Source organism: Trichosurus vulpecula, chromosome 1 (assembly GCF_011100635.1).
Source record: "Trichosurus vulpecula isolate mTriVul1 chromosome 1, mTriVul1.pri, whole genome shotgun sequence".
In the NCBI taxonomy this organism is placed as follows: Eukaryota; Metazoa; Chordata; class Mammalia; order Diprotodontia; family Phalangeridae; genus Trichosurus; species Trichosurus vulpecula.
Window position 1 is genome coordinate 87,582,489 of NC_050573.1, and position 25,425 is coordinate 87,607,913.

Sequence of the window (25,425 nt, forward strand, 5' to 3'; positions counted from 1 at the left end):
AGAACAAGTCTAATCCCTCCTCCACACAGTCACCCTTCAAATAATTGAAGACACCTACTATTCCCCAGTACCATCTTGTTTTCTTCATGCTGGCCATCCTGAGGCCCTTCAAGTGATCCCCTTCCAGTCTTCTCACCCTCCTAGTACCCTTCTTATAGACATAATCCAGTTCATCAGTGACTTTCCTAAAATAGTTATTTAGTACTGAATAGTCATCCAAATGAGTTCTTACATGAGAAAAGCAGAACTATGACCTCATTTACACTGGATATTGTCTCTCTTAATGCAGCCTAAGACAGCTTTGGTTTGGGGGCTGCCGTATCATTGTGGCCTTACATATTGTCTAGGGAATCCAAGGTCTTTTTCATAGTTTCGTTGTTATCAAGCAATATTTCCCTCATTTTGTACCTGTGAGATTGATTTTTTAAAAGATTTTTACATTTATTCAGATTAAATTGTTCATTAGGAGCAGCTGGGTGATACAGTGGATAGGGTATTGAGCCTGGAGTCAAGAAGACTCCTCTTCCTGAGTTCAAATCTGGCCTCAGACACTCTCTAGCTGTGTGATCCTGGGCAAGTCACTTGACCCTGTTGGCCTTAGTTTCCTCATCTGGAGAATGAGCTGGAAAAGGAAATGGCAAACCACTCCAACTTCTTTGCCAAGAAAATCCCAAATGGGTCACAGAGTCAGACATGACTGAAACAACTGAATAGCAACAACCCATGATATCCAAGGTTTCATGCTAAATTTTGGAACTTAAAAGACAAAAACAAAGCAGTCTCTGACCCCAAGAATCTGTTGTTCTGTTGGGACAGAGGCAGCCTGTACAACAAATAAATCTGAATCAGTAGGAGGGTGGATGCCACCACTGCGTGGGATCGGGGAAGGCACAGGTAGTGGCTCCTGAGCCAAGTATGAAAGGAAGCAGAGAATGCAGAGAAATTGAGTCAAAAGGAAAATCTTCTGTGATCATAATGGGTTGAGGTGGACCATCAGGTCCTGGATTGTAGGGCTAGATTGTTGGCTCTAGAGTAAACTTGGGTGAAGAAGATGAAATAAGGCTAGAAAGGGAGATTGGAGTCAGATGATGTAGGGCCTTACATTACAAGCTGAGGAGTATGTAAGCATAACATAGATATTTCATATCATTCCGTTTTAAATGATGCATGCTTCAGTTCTGTTTCATGGGTACAGATAGGTCAGAGTTGTCCTCATGTGTATATGCATGTGTCTTTGAATGTCCACAAACATGTATATGTGGACACGAATGTGAGTGGCCTCCATCAAAAGAGGCACATTATCTAGAACAGTCCTACTGTCCTCTGACTCATCACACCTCACCTGGAGTTCTGTGTTCTCTTTTCGTCATCTCTTTCAAGGAAGCACATTTGCAAGCTCTCTCTGAGTCCACACAAGGGCAGCCTGGGTGTTAAAGGGATTGAAAACCCTGACATACTAAGATTACTTGAAGTAGTTGGAGCTATGTAGCCTGGAGAAGAGAGTTTTGGTTATAAAAGAGCCATCTTCAAGTCAGTGAAGGGCTGTAATAGAAAAGAGGAACCAGGATTTGGTCTGGCTTGCCCATGAGGGCAGAATTAGGAACACTGAGTAAAAGCTCTGGAAAAATGGCCTGCATCTTTGCTTAAGGAGAAACTCCCCAGCAATTAGAAATGTCCAAAATTAAATGGACCACCTCAAGAGGTAGTAGCCTCACCTTCACTAAAGGTCTTTAAGCATGTGGCTGGATGGCCACTTGCTGGGGATGGTATTGGTGAGATTCATAAGGACTGGAAATTATAGTAGATGTCCAACTCACATCCTTTCTAAAGGTAAAATTCTATGAGTCTCTGATTATTTAATGAAATGCAGCCCTTGGTCTCATTGAATTTGCCATCTAGTAGGAGCAGATAAAGCACGTATAAATACATAATAGTATAAAATGACTATACCATGCCTATGGTGGAGAATAGAATTGAAGGAGTGTAAGATAATGCTTGACATTTAAGGAAAGGGAAGTGATTTCTTTCTTGGGTTCCCCAATACTTATGCAATCTTATTCATTTTTAACAATAATTTGCCCTGAAAAGAAAAAAATTATAATTGTTGGAGAAGATGTAGGAAAATTGGAACACTAATGCATTGTTGGTGGAGTTGTGAACTGATCCAACCATTCTGGAGAACAATCTGGAACTATGACCAAAGGGCAATCAAATTGCATACCTTTTGATCCAGAAATACTGAAGTTTGGTCTGTATCCCAAAGAGATCATTAAAAAGGGAAAAGGACCTATGTGTACAAAAATATTTATAGCAGCTCTTTTGTGGTAACAAAGAATTGGAAATTGAGGGGAGGCCCATCAATTGGGGAATGGCTTAATAAGTTGTGGTATATGAATGCAATGGAATACTACTGTGCTATAAGAAATAATGAGCAGGTGGATTTAAGAAAAACCTAGAAGGACTTCCATGAACTGATGCTGACTGAAGTGAGCAGAACCAGGAGAACATCGTACACAGTAACAGGAACATTGTTCAATGATCAACTATGATAGACTTAGGTCTTCTCAGCAATACAACAATCCAAGACAATTCCAAAAGACTCATGATGGAAAATGCTACCCACATCCAGGGAAAGAACTTTGAGTCTGAATGGAGACTGAAGCAGACTACTTTTACTTTTTCGTTGTTTTTTTGTGGCTTTTCCCTTTTGTTCTGTTTCTTCTTTCACAACATGACTAATGTGGAAATATGTTTACATGGTTGCATATGTAAAAAAAGGAAAGAAAGAAAACACAATAATTAGTCCTGTTTATTCCTATGCCTGAGTTTTATTTCTCCCTCTGATTGTGAATGCCCCTTGTCAAGGCTTGGGTCTGCTCTTTCTCTGCCTCTTTTCTGTTGCCCTCACTTGTGAGCTCCTTTGGTGCAAGGCCTGGGTCTGTTCCTCTTCAGTTTGCTGCAGACTGTGAGTGCAAGTACCTTAATCTTTCACATCTCCCCCCACATAGGAAAGTTTAATTCATCTTTACTCTCCTGGCATGGCACCTTTCTCCTCTCCCCTATAGAGAAGCTGGAGAAGGACCCACTAAGGCCCTCATTCCATGACCTTTTCTTTTGCAGAGTGACATCCTGGATGTGAACCAGATCATCAAGGACCTGACTTCTCTGGTGCCCGAGCAAGGAGATGTGCTTGGTATGTACATGAGGGATGTGCCCAGCTCTATATAGAACTACCAGATCTGCCATACTGTTCGCATTGTCAAAATACTTGTCACTGACTGATTCCCCTTCTTCCCAAATTCCGTAGGGATAGGAAAAGATAAAACTATGTTAGCAATGGCAGTATAGGGCCCATCAGAACTTTGTGTGGCCTTTGAGAGCCCTGGGTCATGTCAACATGTGAAGATATTTGAGGGGAACTTTTGTGTAGATATTAAGGATAACTGCAAAAAAAAGATTAGATGAAATAAAGAATTTATTAACCACTTAATTGTGCCAGGCCCAAGTCATATCCTTTCTAAAGGTAAAATTCTATGAGCAGGTGACTAATAAAATTCAGTCCCTGCCCTCATTGAATTTACTATCTAACAGGGCCACATAAGGGGAAGCTAAGTGGCGCCATAGTGCATACAGCACGGGGCCTAGAGTCAGGAAGAATCATCTTCCTGAGTTCAAATCTGGCCTCAGGCACTTACCAGCTGTGTGACCCTGGGGAAGTCACTTAACCCTGTTTGCCTCAGTTTCCTCATCTGTAAAATGAGGTGGAGAAGGAAATGGCAAATCACTCCAGGACTGTAGCCAAGAAAACACAAAATGGGCTGAGGAAGAGGCAGACACAAATGGCCAGACAAAGCTACTAAGCATTAGGAATGCAAATACAGGACAATCCCTACCCTCATGGAGCTTACATTCAAATGGAGGAAGACAACACATACATATATGAACAATGAAGTGGGGAGAGTGAGGAGCAGAGCCAGGTTAGATTTGAGCCTAGATGGCCTGAGCACTTTCTCTAATGGAAGTTCCAGGAGGGAACTCACCAAATGGAGGAGGGGGAGAGAAGGGCACAGTGCTGGCAGAATCTCCAGTGTGAAAAGGCAGTGGGGGTGGAGGTAGGGGAAAAAATCATATTTCTATAGTACTTGAAGGCTTTACAAAGAGTTCTCTTCACAACAATTCTACAAAGGAGGATGTGAAAATATTCCCATTTTACAGATAAGTAAATTGATGTCTAGCAATGTAAAATAATTCAATCTGGGTCACACAGCTAGTAATTGTCAGAGTTGAAATTTGAACATGGAATTCCTGTCTCCAAGTCTGGAATTTTTTCTGCTACATCTGGCAGGATAGAGAATGTGCCAGAAATCAGAAGTTTGGGTCTCTCCTCTCTGTCTCTCTCTCAGCCTCTCTCCCTCTTTCTTTCTCTCTATCTCTCTCTTTCTCACTTTCTCTCTGTCTCTCTGTCTCTGTGTCTGTCTGTCTGTGTCTCTCTGTCTCTCATTCTGTCTCTCTCTCTCTCTCTCTCTCTCCCTTTCCCTCTCCCTCTCCCTCTGTCTCTGTCTCTGTCTCTGTCTCTCTCTCTCTCTCTCACACACACTCACACGCACGCATGCACACATGCACACTCATCTTTCATACCTTGCTAAGAATGGAAAGGCAAAAACTGGTTCCTCTTTTCTTGCCCTCAGCAAGTTCCGTGATGTGCCCTACCATAGAGCAGAGGCTAAGTTCTTGGCCCTTTCTTTCTCTTTGCCTCTAATGAGCAAGGATTGGATAAATGCCTTTTTAATCAGAGACTTGGGGGGGGGGAGTGGGAATGGATGAATACATAAAATAAACACATGAACAGCCCCCATCTTAGCCTCTGTGCCTGTGTTCAAGTCTGGCTCAGCTGCTGATTCTGTGATCCTGACCCTGTCACTTCCCCTTTTTGGAATTCAGTTTCCTCACTAATAAAAGGATCGGCCAAGATGACCTCCCCTCCCAGCTCTGCCATTCTGTGTTCCATGTTCTGAGGTCTCTCCTGGCCCTGACATTTTGTGTTATACTCTAACAGCCACAGGCTAAAAATGTTTCCAAAATGGAATAGGTTGTTGTGAAGATGCCTGAAGGAAAACGGTTGATTCAGCCAAACCCATTTGATTGTTTGTCTTTCTCTCTCTCTTTGGAAAGCGCTGAATTAGGGAAGGAGAAACTTCCCATAATAAAAGGAACTCTGGCTCTGTCAGCAGAGGTGTCATTCTGTGGTTAACCTGGGATCACAGTGGATATGGGTTTGGAAAGAACCTGAGAAGTTGTCTAGTCTAACTCCCTTATTTGACATATGGAGAAACTGAGGCCAGGAGAGATTAAATAACTTAGCTAGTGTCACCAAGTTGAGACAGCAGCAGAGATAAGTTTGAATCTAAGGCCTCAGGATCCAAGTCCTTTGCTCTTTCTGCCTCCACTAAGTCTCCGTGCTTTACTGATTTCCTCCAGGGACACAGGCTTCATTCACTTCTTTCCATCAATCATTTATACAGCTACATAAGAGACAACATTGTCAACTAAAAATATCAATGGCTTTGGAGTTAGGAGACATGTTCAAATCTCTGCTGTGCTAATACCTATTTGGTCTTAGACAAATTGCTTCACTTGTATGAGCCTCAGTTTCCCTGTCTGTAAAATGAGGGGGTGGACGAGTCGATCTTTAAGCACCATTCTGGCCCTTTGTTCCTTGCTTCTTCCCATCACCTTGCCAGACCTGTCTGTCTTACCTGAGCAACTTGGAATGAGCCTCTTGATGTTTGTCTGTGTGCAAGTGGGCTCCCTTCTGGAGGGTTTCCGATAGCTCACAGGATAACTGACCCCATTTCTATAGCTCTTTAAGGTTTACAAAGCACCTCCTAGGTGAGAGGAATATTTGTATTGTTGTTATCCTTATTTGGGGGATAGGAAAACTAGGGACCAGAAATAACCACTTGTCCAGGGCCATACAACTGGTGAGTTGCAAAGCTAGGAAAGACCGAAAGGTTTTTAGAGCAAATTAGACATATTATCAGCAGTGCTGTTAATGGTGTGGATTTTCTAAGCAAGGCCTGGGATAAAAACAATAAGAAGCATTAATGTGGTGCTTGCTGTGTGTCAGGTACTGTGCTAAGAGCTGGGGATACAAAGAAAAGCTAAAGACAGTTCCTGCCCTCAATTAGCTGACAGTCTAATGAGGAAGACGCTATGCCAACGACTCTATAGAACAGGATATAGACCAGGAAAGGGAAGATGGCCTCACCTCACAGTCTGAAATTAGAGGAGCTCACATTTACATAGTGTGCTTAAACAATACTGAGGGCTTTAGATCCATCCTCTTAACACCCCTCTGAGCTCTGCAGCACTGATTATGATGTCTGCTATACAGATGAGGAAACTGAGGCCTAGGGTAAGCTAGTTGCTCAAGGTCATAGAATTACATAGTGACAGAGATGGGGCTGAGACCCCAGTCTCCCGACTTCCAGGTGAGGACATCCATTATTCCACAGGGCCTTGAGAGCATTGCTTCCAGTTCCAAATTGTGAATTAATACTAATAATAGTAATAGTACCAGCGGGAAAAATAGCCATTGTTTCCATTTTTATAGTTCTTCATTATTTATAAAACACTTCCTTCCACTATGACCCTATGAGGTAAATAGTGTAAGAATTATCTTCGCATTTTACTAAGGGGCTCCAGAGAGTGGAATTAACTTGTCCCAGATCCCATGGTGAGTTTGTAGCAGAGCCAAGATTAGAATCTGGGTGGTCTGACTCCCACACATGGGCTCTTCCCATCAGCATATGCTATCTCCACAGCCCCAAATGAGGGAACCCATACAATGGATAGTTTATGACAATGACCAAGAATGGATCTCCTTTATTTTGGCGAAAGAGGTCCAGGCTTTTCTAAGGGCTAAACCACTGTCCTGTTGTGTGGTAGGAAAAAAAGGAAACAAGCATTTGTTAAGTGCCTACTATGTGCCAGGCACTGTGCTAAGTGCTTTATAAGTATTATCTCATTTCATCCTCACAATAACCCTGGGAGGTCCATCTATTATCATCATTATTATTATTACTATTACAGATAAGGAAATTGAGGCAGACACAGGTAAGTGACTTGCCCAGAGTCACACAGCTAGTGAGGATCTGAGACTGCATTTGAATTCAGGTCTTCCTCACTCCATGCCCAACACACTTAAGTGCCACCTAGCTGTGGGTTTATGGGTCTCTCTGAGTTCTGAGAGCCCTTAGGACTGTCTTATGATAGATATGAAGGCTAAGAGAATGCAGTATGGTCAGTTATAGGACATGGGACATGATCCCTTAGGGATTTCTTTCTCTTTACCTTCCCCTGGTCACATGCCCAGTCCATGCCACTGTGATACACATAATCACGATGAACAAAATAACAAATATTGAATACTTAATGTTAATGTTCTTCAAAAGAACCTGCTACAATGAAAAGAGCCTTTGACTGGTCCAAGACTGGAATTTAAATTCTAGCTCAGTTGTTTACTAATTTTTGTAGCCTTCATCAAGCAACTTACTTACCTTCTTTCATTTTTACTTTTCCCTGCTATCAAATGAGGGAATTGGACAGGTGATCTGTAAACTCATTTTGTGCTCTAAATCTTTGATTCCGTGAAAGGTCTCATTCTATGAAAGATGAATTTCATCCACGTGGGCTTTCTCTCCACCGTTCTAAATCGCAAAATCTCTGAGTCTTAGCATTTGGAGCGCCTCTACCCTCTATCCTCATTTTATTTCCCTTTTTTGACATATATATATATATATATATATATATATATATATATATATGTGTGTGTGTGTGTGTGTGTGTGTGTGTGTGTGTGTGTGTGTATTATATATATATTGATCTACACTAGACACATACAAGCAGACACAAGGTAATTCTGGATGGGAAGGTGGAACCAGGAAAGGCTTCCTACAGAAGGAGATACTTGAGCTGAGTGTTAAAGAAAATGAGAGATGCCAAGGGGCCTAGGAAAGGAGGGAGGACATTCCACGCATGGAGGACAGCCAATGCAGAGACAGAGACAGGAGGAGGAGTGATATGTGCAAAGAAAAGCAAGGATATTAAACCATAGAGAGCATGGAGAGGTGTAACCTCTAAGAAGGGATAGAGAGAGGTAGGAAGGCAGCTGGTTGTGAAGGGCTTTAAACGCCAAACTGAGGGTTTTATAGTTGAGCCTAGAAGCAATACAGAGCCCATGGAGTTTGTTATCACATGTGTGGGAGGGAGATTGTGTGACATGGTCAGAGCTTTGAGCTTTAAGAAAATCATTTTGTTTTCTTTGGAGGATTAATTGAAGTGGAGAGAGATTTGAGGTAAGGAGCCCAAATTGAAGGGGATTGCTACAGTGCAGATAAGAAGTAATAAGGGCCTTAAATGGGGGTGGGGTGGGGGTGTCTGTATGAATGGAGAGAAGGAGACATATATGAAAGATGGCATGGATACAAAAGGGAAAAAACTAGCCACTGATTGGATATGTGGGATACATGAGCTTGAGGAGGCAAGGGTGATACTGAGGTTGTGAACCTGGGTGATGGGAAGGATGTTAGTGCCCTCAACAGCAGTAGGGAAGCCTGGAAGAAGAGGGGGTACAGAGAGAAATGCAATTAGTTCTATTTTGGACACACCGAGTTTACGATTCCTACAAGACAACCAGTTTGGTATGCCCAGTAGGGTATTGGCAATGTGTGACTAGAGCTCAGGAGAGATTAGGAGTGGATAATGATAGCTAGATAGATAGCTAGATAGATAGATAGATGGATCGATAGATAGATATTGATAGATGATAGATCTATGTAGACAGATATAGACATATATATATATATATATATATATATATATATATCTGGAAGACATCTTCATCTATATAGAGATGATATCGAACCTATTGAAGCTAATGAGATTACCAAGTAAGTTAGGTTAGAGAGCAAGGGGAACCTAGAAACAGAGCCTTGAGTTATGTCCATGGTTTGTATGTGTGACATGAATGATGACATAGCAAAGGGACTTAGATAGGTAGGAAGAGAACCAGGAAAGAACCATTTCAGGAAAACTCTGCAAAGACTAAATATCCAGGAGAGCGTAGTCAACAGTGACAAATATTAACATAGGTCAAGAAGGACTGAGAAAAGCCATCAGATCTGACTGCTAAGAAATCATTGGTAACCTTGGAGAGATCAATTTCTGTTGAGTGAAGAGACTGGAAGTCAGATGGCAGAAAGTTTAGGGAAGAGTGAGAAGTATTGTTGTGTTGTAAGAAATGATGAGGGAGTGGTTTTGGAGAAACCTGGGAAGATTTGTGTAAACTGATGCAAAGTAAAGTGAGTAGAACCAAGAGAACAATTTATACAATGACAGTACTGTAAATACAAACAACTTGGAAAGACTCGGAAACTCTGATCACCACAATGACCAGTTTCAGTGGGCTCATGAGGAAGCATGCTTACCCACCTCCTGAAAGAGGGCTGATGGACTCAGAGTGCAGATGGAGATGGAGATTTGGGGGAATTTGACCAAGGCTAGTGTTTGCTTTGCTTGACTGTACATGTTCATAACAGAGGTTTTGTTTTTCTTACTTTCTCTTTGGGGGAGGGAGAAAATGAAGCTCTGAAAATATAGTTGAATTTAAAAAAAAAATAAGAATGGGTAGAAAGAAGGTAGTATAGATTTTTTTCCCAAAGTTTTTGGCTAAGAAATGGAGAGATATGGCATAATAGAAAAGTGTGTGACCAAACCCCCATGGGTATCTGGCCCCAAATGACTGACCAGCTAGAGGCCACATAAGAGTGAAAGGTTGCATGAGGGACAGGGGAGGAAAGCTACAGACATGTTAACAAGTCATACTCCAAAAGGTCAGGGTGATAGATGGGCTTCTCTATTGACAGCCAGAGGAGTCTTCATGCAATCAGGTGCTAATCCTTTCCCACAATAGCTTTTGCCCCCAGAGTCCGTGTTCATGCCATACCCTACCTCTGATTCTTTTATAGGATCCAATGTCAACGTGTTAACGTGCAAGAGGAGCCCCAGTCCAGACCCTGCAGTGGCCACCCCTTCGTCAGGGGATGGGCCTGGTTCTACACCCCCACAGCCAGGCCCTCACTCACGCACCAAGACCCGAAAACCCAACTTTAGTCCGCAAGAAACAGAGGTACTAGTGCAGAAGGTCACACGACATTACCAGCTGCTCTTTGGGGCCCTCCGAGGCACACCAGCCAAGAAACACCGTGTATGGAACAAAATCCTACAAGCTGTCAATGCTCTAGGATACTGCCGGCGGGACATGGGTGACCTGAAACACAAGTGGCGGGACCTTCGGGGTGTCGTGAGGAAAAAGCTTGGAGAACAGCAGAGAGCCACAGTTGAGGGTGGGCAGGCCCAGGCCCTAGTCCTCACCCCAGTGGAGCGCATGGTAGCTGAGACCTTCTCTGCCCATAACATCCAAGGTGAAAGCCAAGGAGCCGAGTCCTTGCCAAGTAAGTGTATTCTCTCCTGCCTCAGTCCTCACTGGGCAGATCCCAAAGTAGTAATAATGATGATGAAGATGATGACGAGGATGATGATGATGATGGTGGTGGTGGTAGTGGTGGTGGTGATGATGCTGATGCTGATGCTGATGGTGATGATGGTGGTGGTGATGGTGATGGTGATGATTCTGATGCTGCTGATGATGCTGATGGTGGTGGTGGTGATGATGGTAATGGTGATGCTACTGCTGCTTCTGCTGTTGCTGCTGCTGATGGTAGTGGTGATGGTGATGATGATGGTGATGCTGCTGCTGCTGATGATGATGCTGCTGATGCTGATGCTGATGGTGATGATGGTGGTGGTGATGGTGATGGTGATGATTCTGATGGTGGTGCTAGTGGTGATGGTGATGGTGATGATGATGATGATGATGTTGGTGGTGGTGATGGTAATGGTGATGATGATGCTGCTGCTGCTGCTGATGATGATATAGTACTTACTATGTGCCAGGCATTGGGGTAAGTGCTTTATAATTATTATCATATTCTATCTTCACAGAAGCTCTGGGATGTAGGTGCTATTATTATCCCTATTTTATAAATGAGGAAACTGAGGCAAACAGGCTAAGTAACTTGCCCAGGGTCACACAGAACAGGACATTGGGTGGGTACAAAGGAAGAAGCAGTTCCAAAATCCCAAGACCCTCCAGGCCTTGGGATCCTCCTCTGAAATGAAAGAGTCAGATTAGATCATCACTGAAGTCTCCCCAGAAGTCTCTAATGTTGCAAGATACTTGCTAAAAGCAGAGGAGCCCTGAAAGCAGGAGCATTGTCTCTTTGTCAGTTCAGTGGCTTTCTGAGAATAGTTAAGGAGAAATTATTTCTTTGATGAAGACGGAAACTGTTGTTATGTCTATCGTGCACCCTCCTAGATCTCGCAAAGCTCATAGTAACTACCCGCATGGCCCTGGGTAAATTACTTCCCCTCTTGGGGCCTGAGCTAGATGACCATTTAAGTCCTACTCAGCTCTCTGTTGTCTTTCCTTATATCTTATCATCTTTCCTTCTCTTTCCCTATTTTTCTCCTTCTACTCTCCCTTCCTTTTCTTTTCTTTTTCCTACCCCTCCTCTCTCCTTTAGCTTTCTCTTTTCCCCTCTTCCCACACACCTAGCTGTATAAACACATGGGCAATGACCAGTTTCTCTTTTCTCTTGATCACCTCCGACCTTTGCAGGGCTTCATTCCCACTGGAACAGGAGATGTTGGTGAATTAATCTCAGCTCATATCTCTGGCCTTCATTCTCCACCTACTCAACTCTTTTATATTCTACAAGAATGTGTATTTGTGTGTATATGTGTGTGTGTTTGTGTATGTGTGTGTGTGTGTGTGTGTGTAGGCATGTCTGTACACATGTACCTTTGTATATGTGTACATTTGGGTGTCCATTATTTGTTTAGGTATACATAGGGGCTTATACACGTGTGCTGAATTTTTTAATTAAAAAAAAGTGAGAGGAAAAAAGGTAGCATAAATGACTTTTCTCAAGGGATTTGTCTGAGAAAGGAAGGAGAGACACAACATGATAGAGAAATGAACCACTGACCCCAAATGGCCACCATCCCCAGCAGCTGTAATACTGTGTCTGGAGACAATATGGCAAAGTGGAAGGGCCGCTGGATTTAGAACTGGAAAACCTGGCTGTGAATCCCAGCCCTGCCACTAACCCATGGGGTGACTTTGGGTAAATCGCTGCTCCCTTCTGGCCCTCAAGTTTCTGCTCTATAAAATGAGGGGAACTGATTCCAGGCTTTCCTCCTTTCCCCATTGGGGTAATTTAGGAGTGGGGTAGAGAGGAACCAAACATACCCCAGAAGAAGAGAGGGGCCTCTGGGGGACAGCTCTTGATAGACAGTAAGGGCCCTGTGGGGGATGCTCAGCACTGGGGCTGGGGGAGCTAACAGAGCTTAGTTAAGACATGCTTCCTGCCCTGGTAGAATACAGGGCCAATGTGGGAAGGCAGGCCTTCACGTGGTAACACTTTATCGCTGTGAGTCAGCTCCAAAGGAGACCCACTCCATGGAAGAACTCCCCTCTTGAGCCCATAAGGAATCTTGGAGCTGAAGCCTTTCCTCATCACTGTCCCTATCCCACACTTCCCGGCACCTTGCTGGTCTCTTTCCTCACGTGCACAGATCACTCAGTCCTCTAAACTGTGGTTATCCATGTTTTGTGTTACAGCCCTGTAAGCTCTATAGACAGCACACTGGGCCTGGAGTCAGGAGGACATGAGTTTAAATCCCACCCCAGACACCTCCTAGCTGGGTGACCCTGGGCAAGTCACTTCACCCAGTTTGCCTCAGTTTCCTCATCTGTAAAATGAGATGGAGAAGAAAATGGTAAACCAATCCCGTATCTTTGGCAAGAAAACCCTAAATGGGGTCACGGAGAGTCAGACATGAGAAGACCGAGGTTCAGTGGCTTGCCCTGTAATAATAATGGTCAACCAGCTGAGGTTGGATTTGAACTCTGGTCTTCCTGACTCCTGGCTCAGTGCTCAATCACTGCGCCCCGTAGCTGCCTCATGGTATTGGTCAAGTGTAATCCGACAAAGCAATGCCAATTCCCTTCTGGGGTCAACCTTAGAAATTTAGCAAAAAGACACAATCCCTGACCTGGTGGAACTTGTAATCTAGTAATTATAGAATAATTATTGCTCACCCTTATAGGGACAGCTAGGTGGTACTGGGGGTAGAGCGCTAGGCCTGCAGTCAGAAGGCTCATCTTCCTGAGGTCAAATCTGGCCTCAGACACTTCCTGGCTGTGAGATCCTGGGCAAGTCACCTAACCCTGTTTGCCTCAGTTTCCTCATCTGTAAGATAAGCTGGAGATGGAAATGGCAAACTACTCTAGTATCTCTGCCAAGAAAACCGCAGATGGGGTCACAAAGAGTCAACGGAAAACAACCGAACAACAGCCTTGTACAGTACTTTGCGGTTTAGGCAGAGAATTCGTTTTCTGAAATAGGTATGTGACTATGCCCCTTTTGCAGATGAGGTACCTAAGGGAGAAGCGACTTGTTTAACCCAGAGCCTCTGGCTCCAGAGCCAGGGCCTCTGGCTGCTGCCTTCAGCGCACTCTTTTCCCAGTGGGAAGTAAATCATCATTTGCCTTTAAGTGCTGTTTTCCATAAGAGTTAGACATGCAACAGAGTGCTGAACTTGGGAGTCCTAGACCCTGAGTTTGAATCCTGACCCTGTCACTTAGGATCTGTTTGACCTTGGGCCAAGGTCCTCTGAGTCTCAGTTTCCTCACATGTAAAATGAGGGGTTGGACTAGAGAGCCATGAGTTCTATGGTTTCATTTGACAGATGAGGTCCATGAGCCACAGGCTCAGATAACTACAGCCCAAAGGCAGGATGGCATGTGTCCAGAGGGATGGACAGAGGCCTCAGAGGAGGGAGGGAGCCCAGCCAGCCAAAATGGCAGAGGGCATTCAGAGAAAACTTCCTGGAGGGGGTAGCATGAGCTCTGGGAGAATTCTGGTAGGTACCTGGAGGTCAGAGAGGGAAGAGCATGTCAGGCTTAAGCACATCTGCCATCTCCATCCACCATGAACCCCAGCTCCCCTGCTGCATACTTAAGATTGTCACCATGTCACTCCCTATTTTCTCCTCCTTTGGTCTAGTCCCTAAGGAAATGAAATCCCTTCTGCCTCCCAGGGCCAGCCTTCCTCATTATACCTAGTTTCCCCCTGTTTCCTCCAGGAACTTGCCCTTTCAGTCGTCCTCTCTTTATGTCTGTCTGGGTTTCTCTTTGCCTGACTCTCTATCGTTCTCTTTCTCTGATTTTGTCTCTTACTATCTGTTTCTGTCTATCTGTTTCTGTCTTCTATCTGTTTCTCTTTCACACATTCTCTTTCTCTCTCTCTCCCCCCTCCTCTCTCTCTCTCTCTCTCTCTCTCTCTCTCTCTCTCTCTCTCTCTCTCACACACACACACACACACACACACACACACACACACACACACACATGCACACACACACACACACACACACACACACACACACACGCACACACTCTCACTCATCTTCAATTTCACCATAACCATCAGTCCTTTTCTGAAGCCTACAAACATGCCTATTATCCCAACCCAACCCCCCAGTCTGTCATCCTAGTCTTAACTCCTTTTCACAGCCCAAATCATAGGGCTGTCCACATTCATTCCTCTGATTTTCTCACCTCCTACTCAATTCTCACCTTCTGGCCATCAGGCTTCTGACCCTCTCTTTCAACTGAACTTTTTCTCTCCAAAGTCATTCTCCTCTTCTGCCCAATCCAGTGGTCTTTCCTCAAGTGTTCGTCTTACTGGTCCTCTCCCTAGCTTTTGAAACAGCTGAATACTCCCTCATAGATCTGTTCTCCTCCCTTAGCTTCGGTGACAGTGCCTGTGGTTCCCCTGTCTGAATGCCTCTTCTCAGGTTTTTTTGTTATTTATTCAACCATCTCCCACCCCTAAATGTGGGTGTCCCCAGAGGCTCTGGCTTAGGTGTCCCCTAAGGCTCTATACATTTTTTTGCTTGATGATCTCATCAGCTCCCACGTGTTCAATTTTGATCTCTATGCTGATGCCTCTCAATTCTATTTACCCATTCTAATTGATTTTTCTAGTACCCAGTGACACACTGCCAACAGCCTGATGACTGATGACTCTTAAAATCAACATTTCTAACATGGATTTTTATCATCATTCCCTCCTGAACTCATCCAAATTTCCCCATTTCTTTTTAGGGCACCACCATCTTTCCAATCCTTTGGGTCCCCAATATCATAATTATATCTTTAACATTCTGGAGCGGCATTATCATAGCCATTGGTGTTGGTCCCAGAATCAGAAGGCCTGGGTTCAAACCTCTGCTATGTAGGAGTTTGATCCTCTCCAATCCTTTCACATACATAGCATAGACATAATAATAGCTGTAATACCTGACAGCCTCCCAGTGCCTCTCTCATTTACTGTGAGTCTATGACTTCACTACTGCCAGTCATGCCCATGTCAGAGCATCATCAGTGGGTCACTGCTGCCATGACGGAAGAACACTAAATCGCACATATACATTACATTACGGCTCCATCCAGCCTCTTTTCCCCAGAGGACCCAGGAGAGACAATTCTTTCACCTTTTTACATCTCTGATCAATCTGCTTGGGAAGACAAACACTTGTGAGGCCATCAGAAGACTTGCTTATTGACTCAGACCATAGAGATGAGTGAAAACGGATAGGGTTGTATCTGTGCCTCTGGTGTATGCTCTGTCCTCCCCATTTTCCTGTCTAATTGTTATCCCTCATAACATGCCTACCAAGGAAACAGCATAAGGATCATTGTCTCCATGTTACAGAGGGGGAAACTGAGGTCTACAAAGGGGAAGCAGTTAGTTCAAGGTCAGTAGTCAGGAAGTCAGCAGACCTGGGTTCTCATTCTCTCCCATTTGCTCTCTGTAGGGTTTTACACAAATATTTGCCCTCTCTGGGTCTTGGTTTCCTTATCTGTCAAACGAAGGGTTTAGACTAGAAGACTTCTAAGATTCCCCTCTTGCTCTGACACTCTGTGTGCTCTGTTCCATGGTGCTCCCAGGCCAGCCTTCCTGTATTCTCTTCCAAAGTTCTTGTCAGCTCTGCCATTCTGGGTCCTCTGGTCTGCATCCCCAGGCTTCTTCCAGCCCGGCCAGCATCTGATATGCTAGGTTCTAGTGTTCCTGCTAACTCTGCCATTCGGTAGCCCATGTTCTGTCACTCAATGTGAACTGATATGATATGCGTGTGTATATAGTATCCTGAGATTCCTTCTGGCTTCTGCCACTCAGTATTCTTATGTTCTAAAAGTCTAAGGGTCCTTCCAGCTCTGTCTTTCAATATTCTCTATTCTAAGCTCTGCCATTCAATATTCTATATTCTAAAGTTCCTTCCAGCTTTGCTATTTTTAGTCTGTGTTCCAGGTTCAGCCATTCAATATTCTACATTCTAAGGTTCCCTCCAGCTGTCATTCAGTACTCTGCATTCTAAGGTTCCTTCCAACTCTGCTATTCTTTAATCTATGTTCCAGGCTCCGCTATTCAGTATTCTGTGTTCTAAGGTTCCTTCCAGCTCCACCATTAATATTCTACATTCTTAGGTTCCTTCCAGCTCTGCCATTCATTACTCTATGTTCTAAGTTTCCTTCCAGCTCTGCCATTCAGTATTCTACATTCTAAGTTTCCTTCCAGCTCTGCCGTTCAATACTCTACATTCTTAGGTTCCTTCCAGCTCTACCATTCAGTGTTCTATGTTCTAAGGTTCCTTCCAGGCCTGCCATTCAATATTGTACATTCTTAGGTTCCTTCCACCTCTGCCATTCAGTCCTCTACATTCTAAGGTTCCTTCCAGCTCTGCCATTCAGTGTTCTACGTTCTAAGGTTCCTTCCAGCTCTACCATTCAGTGTTCTACGTTCTAAGTTTCCTTCTAGCTCTGTATATTAGGAAGGCAGAATTTATGATTTCAAAGAGAATCTCATATGTGCCTAAAAGGTCCGGAACCGCAAGATATAAGGAATTCTCTAGGCAGAAGGCAGGAGAACTAAAGCATGTATTTACACTCCACAGTAACAATCCCACAAACCAGCGTCCCCATTTTGATATTTTCATCAAAAGCTTCCAGACCCAATAAGTCCGCCTCACAAGGGTAAATAGGAGGCCACAGAGAAGCGAGATGGTATAAGGCAAAATCGTATACATGCTTCCCCTCTACGGTAAGAAGATTACCCACTAGCCTCTAGTCAGCTCTGCTACCGGCAGCTCAGCTTCGGCTGTAGGCGTCTCTGGCTCCAACCGGAAAAGGAAAGGAGGATCTTCAAGCTGTCCTCTCCCCTCTTATAGAGTTTTTGACGTCATCAAGCGCCGCCTGAACGACCAGGGCCGATTGGTTCTTGACTTGGCCCCTCCCCCAGCGTAGACCACGTTAACACACCTCCCCTCAGCCAGCGCCACGACTCATCACACAGGAAGCTCTGGTCCTGCCCCAGAAGAGCAAGCCCCAGCGTCCAGGGAAGCTCAACGAGGCGAGCTGAGTCATTCAAAGAAAACAAAGTCCATTCTGGCTACACTCTGCCATTCAGTGTTCTACATTCTAAGCTTCCTCCCAGCTCTGCCGTTCAGTATTCTACATTATACTTAACTGTCCAAATATAGTATGGACGATTTACTTTCAGAAGGATATCAAACTAGATGACCTTTGTGTCTTGCTCCTTTGAGATTACCTGGTTCTGTGCAGATACCTACAAAGTGCAGGCACAGCCACCATGTTCTACTGGATATCATGCTAGACTCAGATTAAGGAAGATTTAGATTTGAATTCTACCTCTGACATTTATTGGCTGTGTGACCTTAGACCCGTTATTCCCCCCACTCAGAGATTCTATTTCCTTATCCGTAACATTGAGATGTTAGTAATATACTCCCAGCCTTGTGGGGAGGTTCAATGAGGTAATGTGTGTAAAAGACTTTGCAGACTCCAAAGCACTACATAAATGTTGTCTAAAGGGATTCTCTGAGGCCCACTTTCTTCCCTAGCTTACTCTGAAATCAAATCTCCGCGTCTTTCTCAGAGGGAGTAACTTGGTTTGAAATGTCTGAGGTTATACATGGTTTTGAAGGTAACATTGTTGAGCACAGAACCAGTGAAGACAGAATGGGTTAGGGCCCATCAACACCACATAAATCCGCTTAAGGCCTGCTGCCTTTGGCCCCTCCATCAACCACTCCCAGGCCTGCTCCCATCAAGCTAAGTCCCAAAGGTGCAGCTTGCACTTGAGGGTCCATCTAACAAACCTGGTTGGCTTGACTATGAGGACAAACTGTCTGGTAGGCAGCCTGGAGTGCTTGTCATTTGTCCAAAGTTACACAGCTCGTAAGTCATAGTGTCATAGAATCTTGAATTGGAAAGGACCTCAGAGGGCATATATTCCAACCCTTGATGCAAAAATCACTTCTTTAATCCCATGACAAGATAGACTCTGTTTATGTAGATAGCATTTTAAAGTTAAAGGGTTGTTTTTTTTACAAAGTGCAATTCTCTTGTTTGACCAACAAAAGAATAATAATACAAGTCTTATTATCCCCATTTTAAAGATGATGAAACTGAGGTTCAGAGGCATAAAGATGGGGATGTACTGGATCCTGCTTGAACTGGTTCAGGAGAGCTGATAGTTAAATTTTTGGCATGAGAATTTACACCTTGGAAATCATCAAACACTACAAATCAGAACTTAATTGTCCTGTTGGTTTTCTAGACCTAAGAAAATGTTAATAATGCTGATTAAACTTTAAAAATGTATCATGTATACTTCCCCCCCCACCGCCCCGAGAGCTGGTTGTTAAACATTCACCCCTGGGTGAAGGTGTTTGGTCAGAGTCACAAGGCTAAGGATGTGATGGTTGGCCACAGGAAACACAACATGAGGCCCTTTTCTTTGGTCTTGCCTCAGCAGCCTAAGCAGCCGCATGTGCACATGCATATGTGTGTGGGCACAATCCACTGGGTGTGGAGGGGAAGGAGGTGGGGGAGAAAAGTTGATTCTGAGCTCTTTGCCCTCCTGGCTGGGGAATTGTAAGAGAAATCATTATAGCCTTAGAGTGCTTGCAACAAGTGGATTGGACTGGGGGGAGAAGCCAAAATCCAATATGTTCTCCACAGGGCTTTTGTTTCCCCTAGACACAACTCAGGTTCTGTCGGTGGACGATGAGAAGTCATTTTCTTGGCTGGCTTTCTGACCTCCTTCATTGCCGTGGAGAGGAAGCATCAGGGCTGCACATGGGTCTGTGTGCGCAGACAACACACGGGCGTATGTGATCTGTGTGTGCTTGTGTTGGGGCACCTGCTGGCCCATGTTTTTGCTTCTGTACATGTGTTTGCTTCCATAGAGATGGATGAGTATGCAGGGTGAAGAGCACCGGCCATGGAACCAGGAGACCCGGATTCAAATCCTACCTCTCAATGTGTGAGCTGCGTGAACTAAGACGGGTCCTTGACTTCTCTGATCCTCAGCTTCCCCATCTGCCCCACCTCATGGGGTTGTTACAAGGAGAATGCTTTGTGTGGAAAGGGTCACGTGTTTGTGTGTATTTGTGTCTGCTGCGGGCATACGTGTCTGCGTGTGTGGAAGCATGTGTGTGTGTTTGCCTGTGCCTGCGTGGATGCACCTTTCTGCCTGTGTGTGACCGAATGTGTGCTTATGCTTATTTTAATTTTGACCTTTTATGGAGAAGGCATCCGTGGAACTTCTCATGGGTATCTGTTTATGGATGTTTATATGGGTGATTTCTGCAGGCACACACTTGGGTTGAGGCAGCTAGGAGGACAGAACGGCAAGCCTGGAGTCAGGGAGGACAGAGTTCATATCCGGCCTCAGACACTCAGACAGCTGTGTGACCCTGGGCAAGTCACTTAACCCTGTTTGCCTCAGTTTCCTTATCTGTAAAATGAGCTGGAGAAGGAAATGGCAAACCACTCCAGTATCTTTGCAAAGAAAAGCCCAAATGAGGTCACGGAGGGTCATACACAACTGATTGGACCGAACAGTAACAACAGCACTTTTGTTTGCTTCTGCTGTACTTCTGAGCGTGTACTAGGCCTAGATCAAGCAGTTGGTCAACCGATAAGCATTTATTAAGCACCCACTGTGTGCTAGGCAGTAGCGATGTGAAGACAGAAATAAGACAATCCCTGCCCTCAGGGAGCTCACATTCTATTAGGGGGTACAGTATGTCCACTGATAGCCAATAAACATTTATCAGTCGTGTGCCAGGCACTCATTGTAACCAAGTACTGCGTACAAAGAAAAGCAAAGCAAAGGCCCCGACTTTGAGGAGCTCACAGTGGAATGGGGGAGATAACACAGAGACAGCTACATGCCAGATAAATCCACAGGGAATGAGGAAGGTGCTAACAATGGGGGAAATGAAGAAGGGCCTCTTGGAGGACAGCCCTGGAGCTGAGCCTTGAATGCCACTTGGGGATTCCTGGGCGAAGGGGAGGAGGGCACACACAGCAACAGCTGATCTATGCAAAGATGGAGGCGGGCCGCTGAATGCTCTGTTTGGGGGTCATGGGCCATATGGTGTGTGAGGAAGAGTGGTTACCTGGGAAAGATTGGCTGGAGCCAGGCTGCAAAGGGTGTTGGATGTCAGACAGAGAGTGTTCGTGGGAGCTACGGGAGGTTCTGGAGCACAGGAGTGCCTTAGTCAGATCCAGGCAGGATACCACTTAACCTATGTATATGCGTGTATGTATGTATGTATGTATGTATGTATGTATGTATGCAGGCATGTGTGTATATGTGTATGTGTGTGTATGTATATACATATATGTACACATATGCATATAGATATGTGTGTGTGTATTAACCCCCCCCATGAGCTCCGTGTGTCCTGAAGCTCAAGCTGCCTGCAGGGCTGGGTCACCTGGCCCTCCTGCCGTGTGAGGCTTTCCTCCTGTCATAGAAGCTTCTCAAAGGCTTAGACTCTAATCACTCTGGAAAGGACCTTCGTGCTCCTCGGGTCTAACCCCTTCCTTCTGCAGAGGAGGACACTTAGGGGGAATGGAAGGGAGGAAGCACTTCTTGAGCGCCTGCTACATGCTAAGCTTTTTTTACAAGTGTTATCTCATCCGATCCTCACCACAACACTGCAAGGGAGGTGCTCTTGTCCTTCCCATTTAACAGTTGAAGAAACTGAGGCACGGGGGGTAAGTGACTCGCCCAGGGTCACACAACAAGAAAGTACCCAAGGCAGTCCTGCACCACCTCGTTGTCCATATAGAGGCAGGAAGCATAAACATTATCCCCATTTTGGAGGAGGGATTTGAGAGTCAGAGAAGTGGCTCGGCCTAGAGGCAATATGACATTGTGACAATGTGCCACCAAGCGCACAGGGTTTGGCAGGCCACCTCTACCTACTTGAATTTGACTCCCATATGTGCTACTGAATAACTGTATACATTTGGAATATTTATTTTCCCTTTCTGGATTTCATTTTTATCATTAGTAAAATGGCGGGGGTGGGGAGGACACCAGAATCTCTCTAAGGACCTTTCCAGCCATGCCTCACTTCAGTCCCCACTCTGCTCTCTGGACTGTTCCTCCTCAATCAATCAGTAAGCATTTATTAAGCACCCACTGTGTGCTAGACACCATGCTAGGTCCCAAGTACAAAGAATGAACAACTCTGCTTGGCCACTGTGCCAAGCCATTTTATGTCTTGTCTTCCCCCATTAGAATATAAACTATTTGAGGGAATAAACTACTAGAAACCATCTTGTGTTGTATCTCTAATGCTCAGCATAGTCCCTGGCCCAGAGCAGGCACTTAATAAATGCTTTTCTATCTAAATCCAGAGACCTTATGTTCTGTAACTTGCCCACAGTCAACACAGCTAATAACTGGCTGAAGCCTGGGCCCTTCCCTGATCTGCATTTCTCTTTTTGTGTCCCATCACCTTTGACTTCTTGTGTCTTCCCCCAGCAGCTGATGAAGAGGAGGAAGTGCCCAGCTGCCTCTGGATGCCCTTGAGGAATTTGGACACACCAGGTCTGGCAGAACCTGACCCCCTGGACCTCCGTGGTGTCTTACACACCTCAGCCTCCTCCCCGTCTCCTCCCACCTCCCCTGGTGCAGCCCCTCTGGGGACCAACTATGGCAGCGGAGGCTGGAGGCCTGCCCTTCAGGCTTCAGCACTGCTGGCACCACCCACCAGCAAACCCAAAGCTGAAATCTCCGAGTTCGAGCAGCAGCTGATGGACGCCCATCTCCAGCAGGGAGCCCTCCTCTCCTCCTGGTACCAGCAACAGAGCTCCCTGATGACTCAACAGAACCTGCTGTTGGAGCGTCTGGCAGAGCAGAGTCAGCGGCTGGCTGATGGTGTTGAGGCCCTCAATCGGACCCTTGAAAAGCTTGTGGAGGCACGTCCGCTCACTCATAAGGCCTCCCACCTCATCCAGGACAGCCCCTTGGCCACTGGTAGTGGCCGTGCACCCTCTCGAGTCCCAGTGGGGGACTCTGGTGGCCCCTCCTCTGGTCTTGATGTCTTCTCAGGGATGATCTTGAAAGTGGAGGAGGAAATTTAGGACAAGTAACTGACTGGCAAGGAACTAGCCTTCAGAGAGCCACAGGAAAAGCTGGTTTTTTCTGGAATGATCTTGAAAGTTCAGAAGGAAATCTAAGAAAAGGATTCATTGTCCTCTTCTACTGTCCTGATTGGTCCAAGTCGGGCAGGGTGAATAAGGTTGGGGAGTCTGGGATAGGGAAGCCAGGAACCAGCCTAGGAGGAGCTGGCAAAAAAAAGGACCTTCTCAGGGTCAAAAAATGACCGAAGATCTCTTAGGGAAGAGCTTGCCTGCCCATTGTCCCAGGTCCCATTCCTGTGTTTCTAATGGGGGTAATAGAGATGGGGTGGAGTAGGGAATCAGCCTAAAGAGAGCTGTGCAGAGGGATGAAGGTCACAGCAGAAAGCTAGGTCCAGGGCTCCTGTTTCCTTGTCATTCTAAGGTGAGCAGATCATACAGGGAAGCAAACCCCAGAGAATAAACGAGAAAAAGCATGAGAGAAGAAGCACACTGGTAATGCCAGGGAAGGAATCTCCCCCTGGGAAATCAGGGAGCCAGTTAGGTTGGTGCCTATAATGTCTGAGCCCTGAGTCTGGGGTTCTAACTGATCAGTTCTGAAAATACTCCTTGGCATTCTGCTGTACTCACTCAAGGCAGCAGTGGAAGTCACTCTGGACAGAAGTTGTGGGCAGCTCCTCCCCATCTCAGGCCTATTACCCACCTCACTCTGGGCTCCTTCCTCCCCTAGGTTCTGACCAGAACAGAAGAGATTCCAGCATCCCAGAAGAATTTCTGTTTCTAAGTCTGTTTTTATATCTCCATTTTAAACACAGCTAATACTACATCTGGTCCTTGGTGCTGCCTATAGGGATTGGGAACTGCTTTATACCTCTTGGTTTTTATTGTGAAAGATATTTTTCTTACATAAGCACAAAACATTTTTTTTTTTAAAAATAATGACGGTGACAAAAATGATGGTAACTGAATAAATGAAAAAAAACCCAAAACTAATTATTGTTGATTTCTGGCGGCTGGGATGCTAGCTGGGATACTTCCCGGCGAGAGACCACTTATTATCATAGTTGGTATTATTGCTAATTATACTAATAGCGGTCAAGCCTTCTCTTTCTTTTTTTAACCAAAACAAATCACACTCACTGTTTCCTTTGATCTTCCCAGCAGTTTTGTGAAGGAAACAAACAGGAACCCTCCTCCCCACTGGACAGAGGAAGATGCCATGGCCTGGAGAAGCCCTGGATTTATGGGAAAGGTCATTCAGTCGTTTTCAGTCACGTCTGACTCTTCGTGACCCCATTTGGGGTTTTCTAGGCAGAGATTCCAGAGCGGTTTGCCATTTCCTTCTCTAGTTCATTTTACAGATGAGGAACTGAGGCAAACAGGATTAAGTGACTTGCCCAGGGTCACATAGGTAGTAAGTGAATGAGGCCAGATTTGAACTCAGAGAGAGGAGTTGTCCTGACTTCAGGCCCAAGCTCTATCCCCTGTGCCATCTAGCTGCCCTTGTGGGAAAGGTCATATAGCGAGTGTCCAATCTAGGACAAGAGACCTGGGTCTCTTGACTCCCATTCTAGCATGTTTCTCATCATACCCCGTAGCTCCATAGCCACCGACATCTGGTGTTGAGGGAGAGAGAGACAGACAGATAGAGACACACACACACACAGAGACATAGCCAGAGAGAGAGATGGAAGAGACAGGGAGGGAGGGAGAGAGAGAGAGACAGAGAGAGAGAGAGAGACAGAGAGAGAGAGAGAGAAGGGGGAAGGGGGAGGGAGAGAGAGAGAGGGAGAGGGAGGGAGGGGGGGAGAGAGAGATGTAGAGAGAAAGAAAGGTCTCAGTGTCTGCTGCTGTGGGCAGACCTCTCACTGGGAATTGTTTTCAGTTCCGGGAAAGGACACTTTAGGAAGGATGCTGATGGCTTGGAGCATGTCCAGTGTGGAGAAGGGCCTTGAGTTCCTATCACAAAAGGATCCCTTGAAGCAAGTAGGGCTCTTTAGCCTAGCAAAGACAATCTGAACAGGAGAGAGCTGCCTTCTAGTGTATGAGTTAGCACCATGAGGAAGAGAATCTATTCTGTTCTGGATGGCCCCAGAGGGGAGAGCTGGGAGGAAGATATAGATTCTGACTCAGTCTAAAGCAAATTTCTATCTCAGGAGAGAGTGAGCTTCCCATCGCTGCAGATCCTTTAGAGGATACCAGATGACCTGTTGCAGCTAGATGGCACAATAGACAGAATCCTGGACCTGGAGTCAGGAAGATCCGAGTTCAGATCCAGCCTCAAATAATGACTAGCTGTGTGATCCTGGATAAATCACTTAACCCCTGTCGGCTTCATTTTCCTCTTCGGTAAAATGGGGATAATAACAGGACCTAACTTCCTGTGAGGATCAAATTAAATGATATTTGTAAAGCACTTTGCAAACCTTAAAGAGGTCTAAATGCTAGCTAGCCACTAGTAGTAGTATGAACATTGTAGAGGGAAGTCTGGTTCAGGTATGGGTTAAGCTAGATGATCTCTGAAATTCCTTCCAGCTGAGATTCTGTAATTCTTTTATTGCGTCCCAGCCATGTCTGCTTCATAATGGAGGAGATGGGAGCAGGAGACCCTGCTTCCTAGGGGCTTCCAGCCGCCCAAGGGAGATTTGTACAACAAGCAGAGAACAAGAGCCTGCAATGCTGGATGTGTTGTCTAAATACCTTAAGATGTCTGAAGGGGGAGAGAACCTGGTCACGGACGAGGATGGGTGAGCTTGGGAGGATGGAGA

The 25,425-nt window shown here is 45.3% G+C and overlaps 1 protein-coding gene across 2 annotated transcripts in view; it reads left to right on the top strand.

Annotated features, from left to right (window-relative positions):
- The window catches only part of TSNARE1 (t-SNARE domain containing 1), a 235,980-nt gene extending 212,386 nt beyond the window's left edge, over positions 1–23,594 (top strand). For both annotated transcript variants that reach the window (XM_036741455.1, XM_036741456.1), the window contains exons 9-11: positions 3,121–3,193; positions 10,029–10,514; positions 22,062–23,594. In XM_036741455.1, the coding sequence (XP_036597350.1) occupies positions 3,121–3,193; positions 10,029–10,514; positions 22,062–22,660 (1,158 nt within the window). In that variant the 3' untranslated portion in view covers positions 22,661–23,594. The remainder of the gene's footprint in view (positions 1–3,120; positions 3,194–10,028; positions 10,515–22,061) is intronic.
- The last annotated feature ends 1,831 nt before the right edge of the window (positions 23,595–25,425 follow it).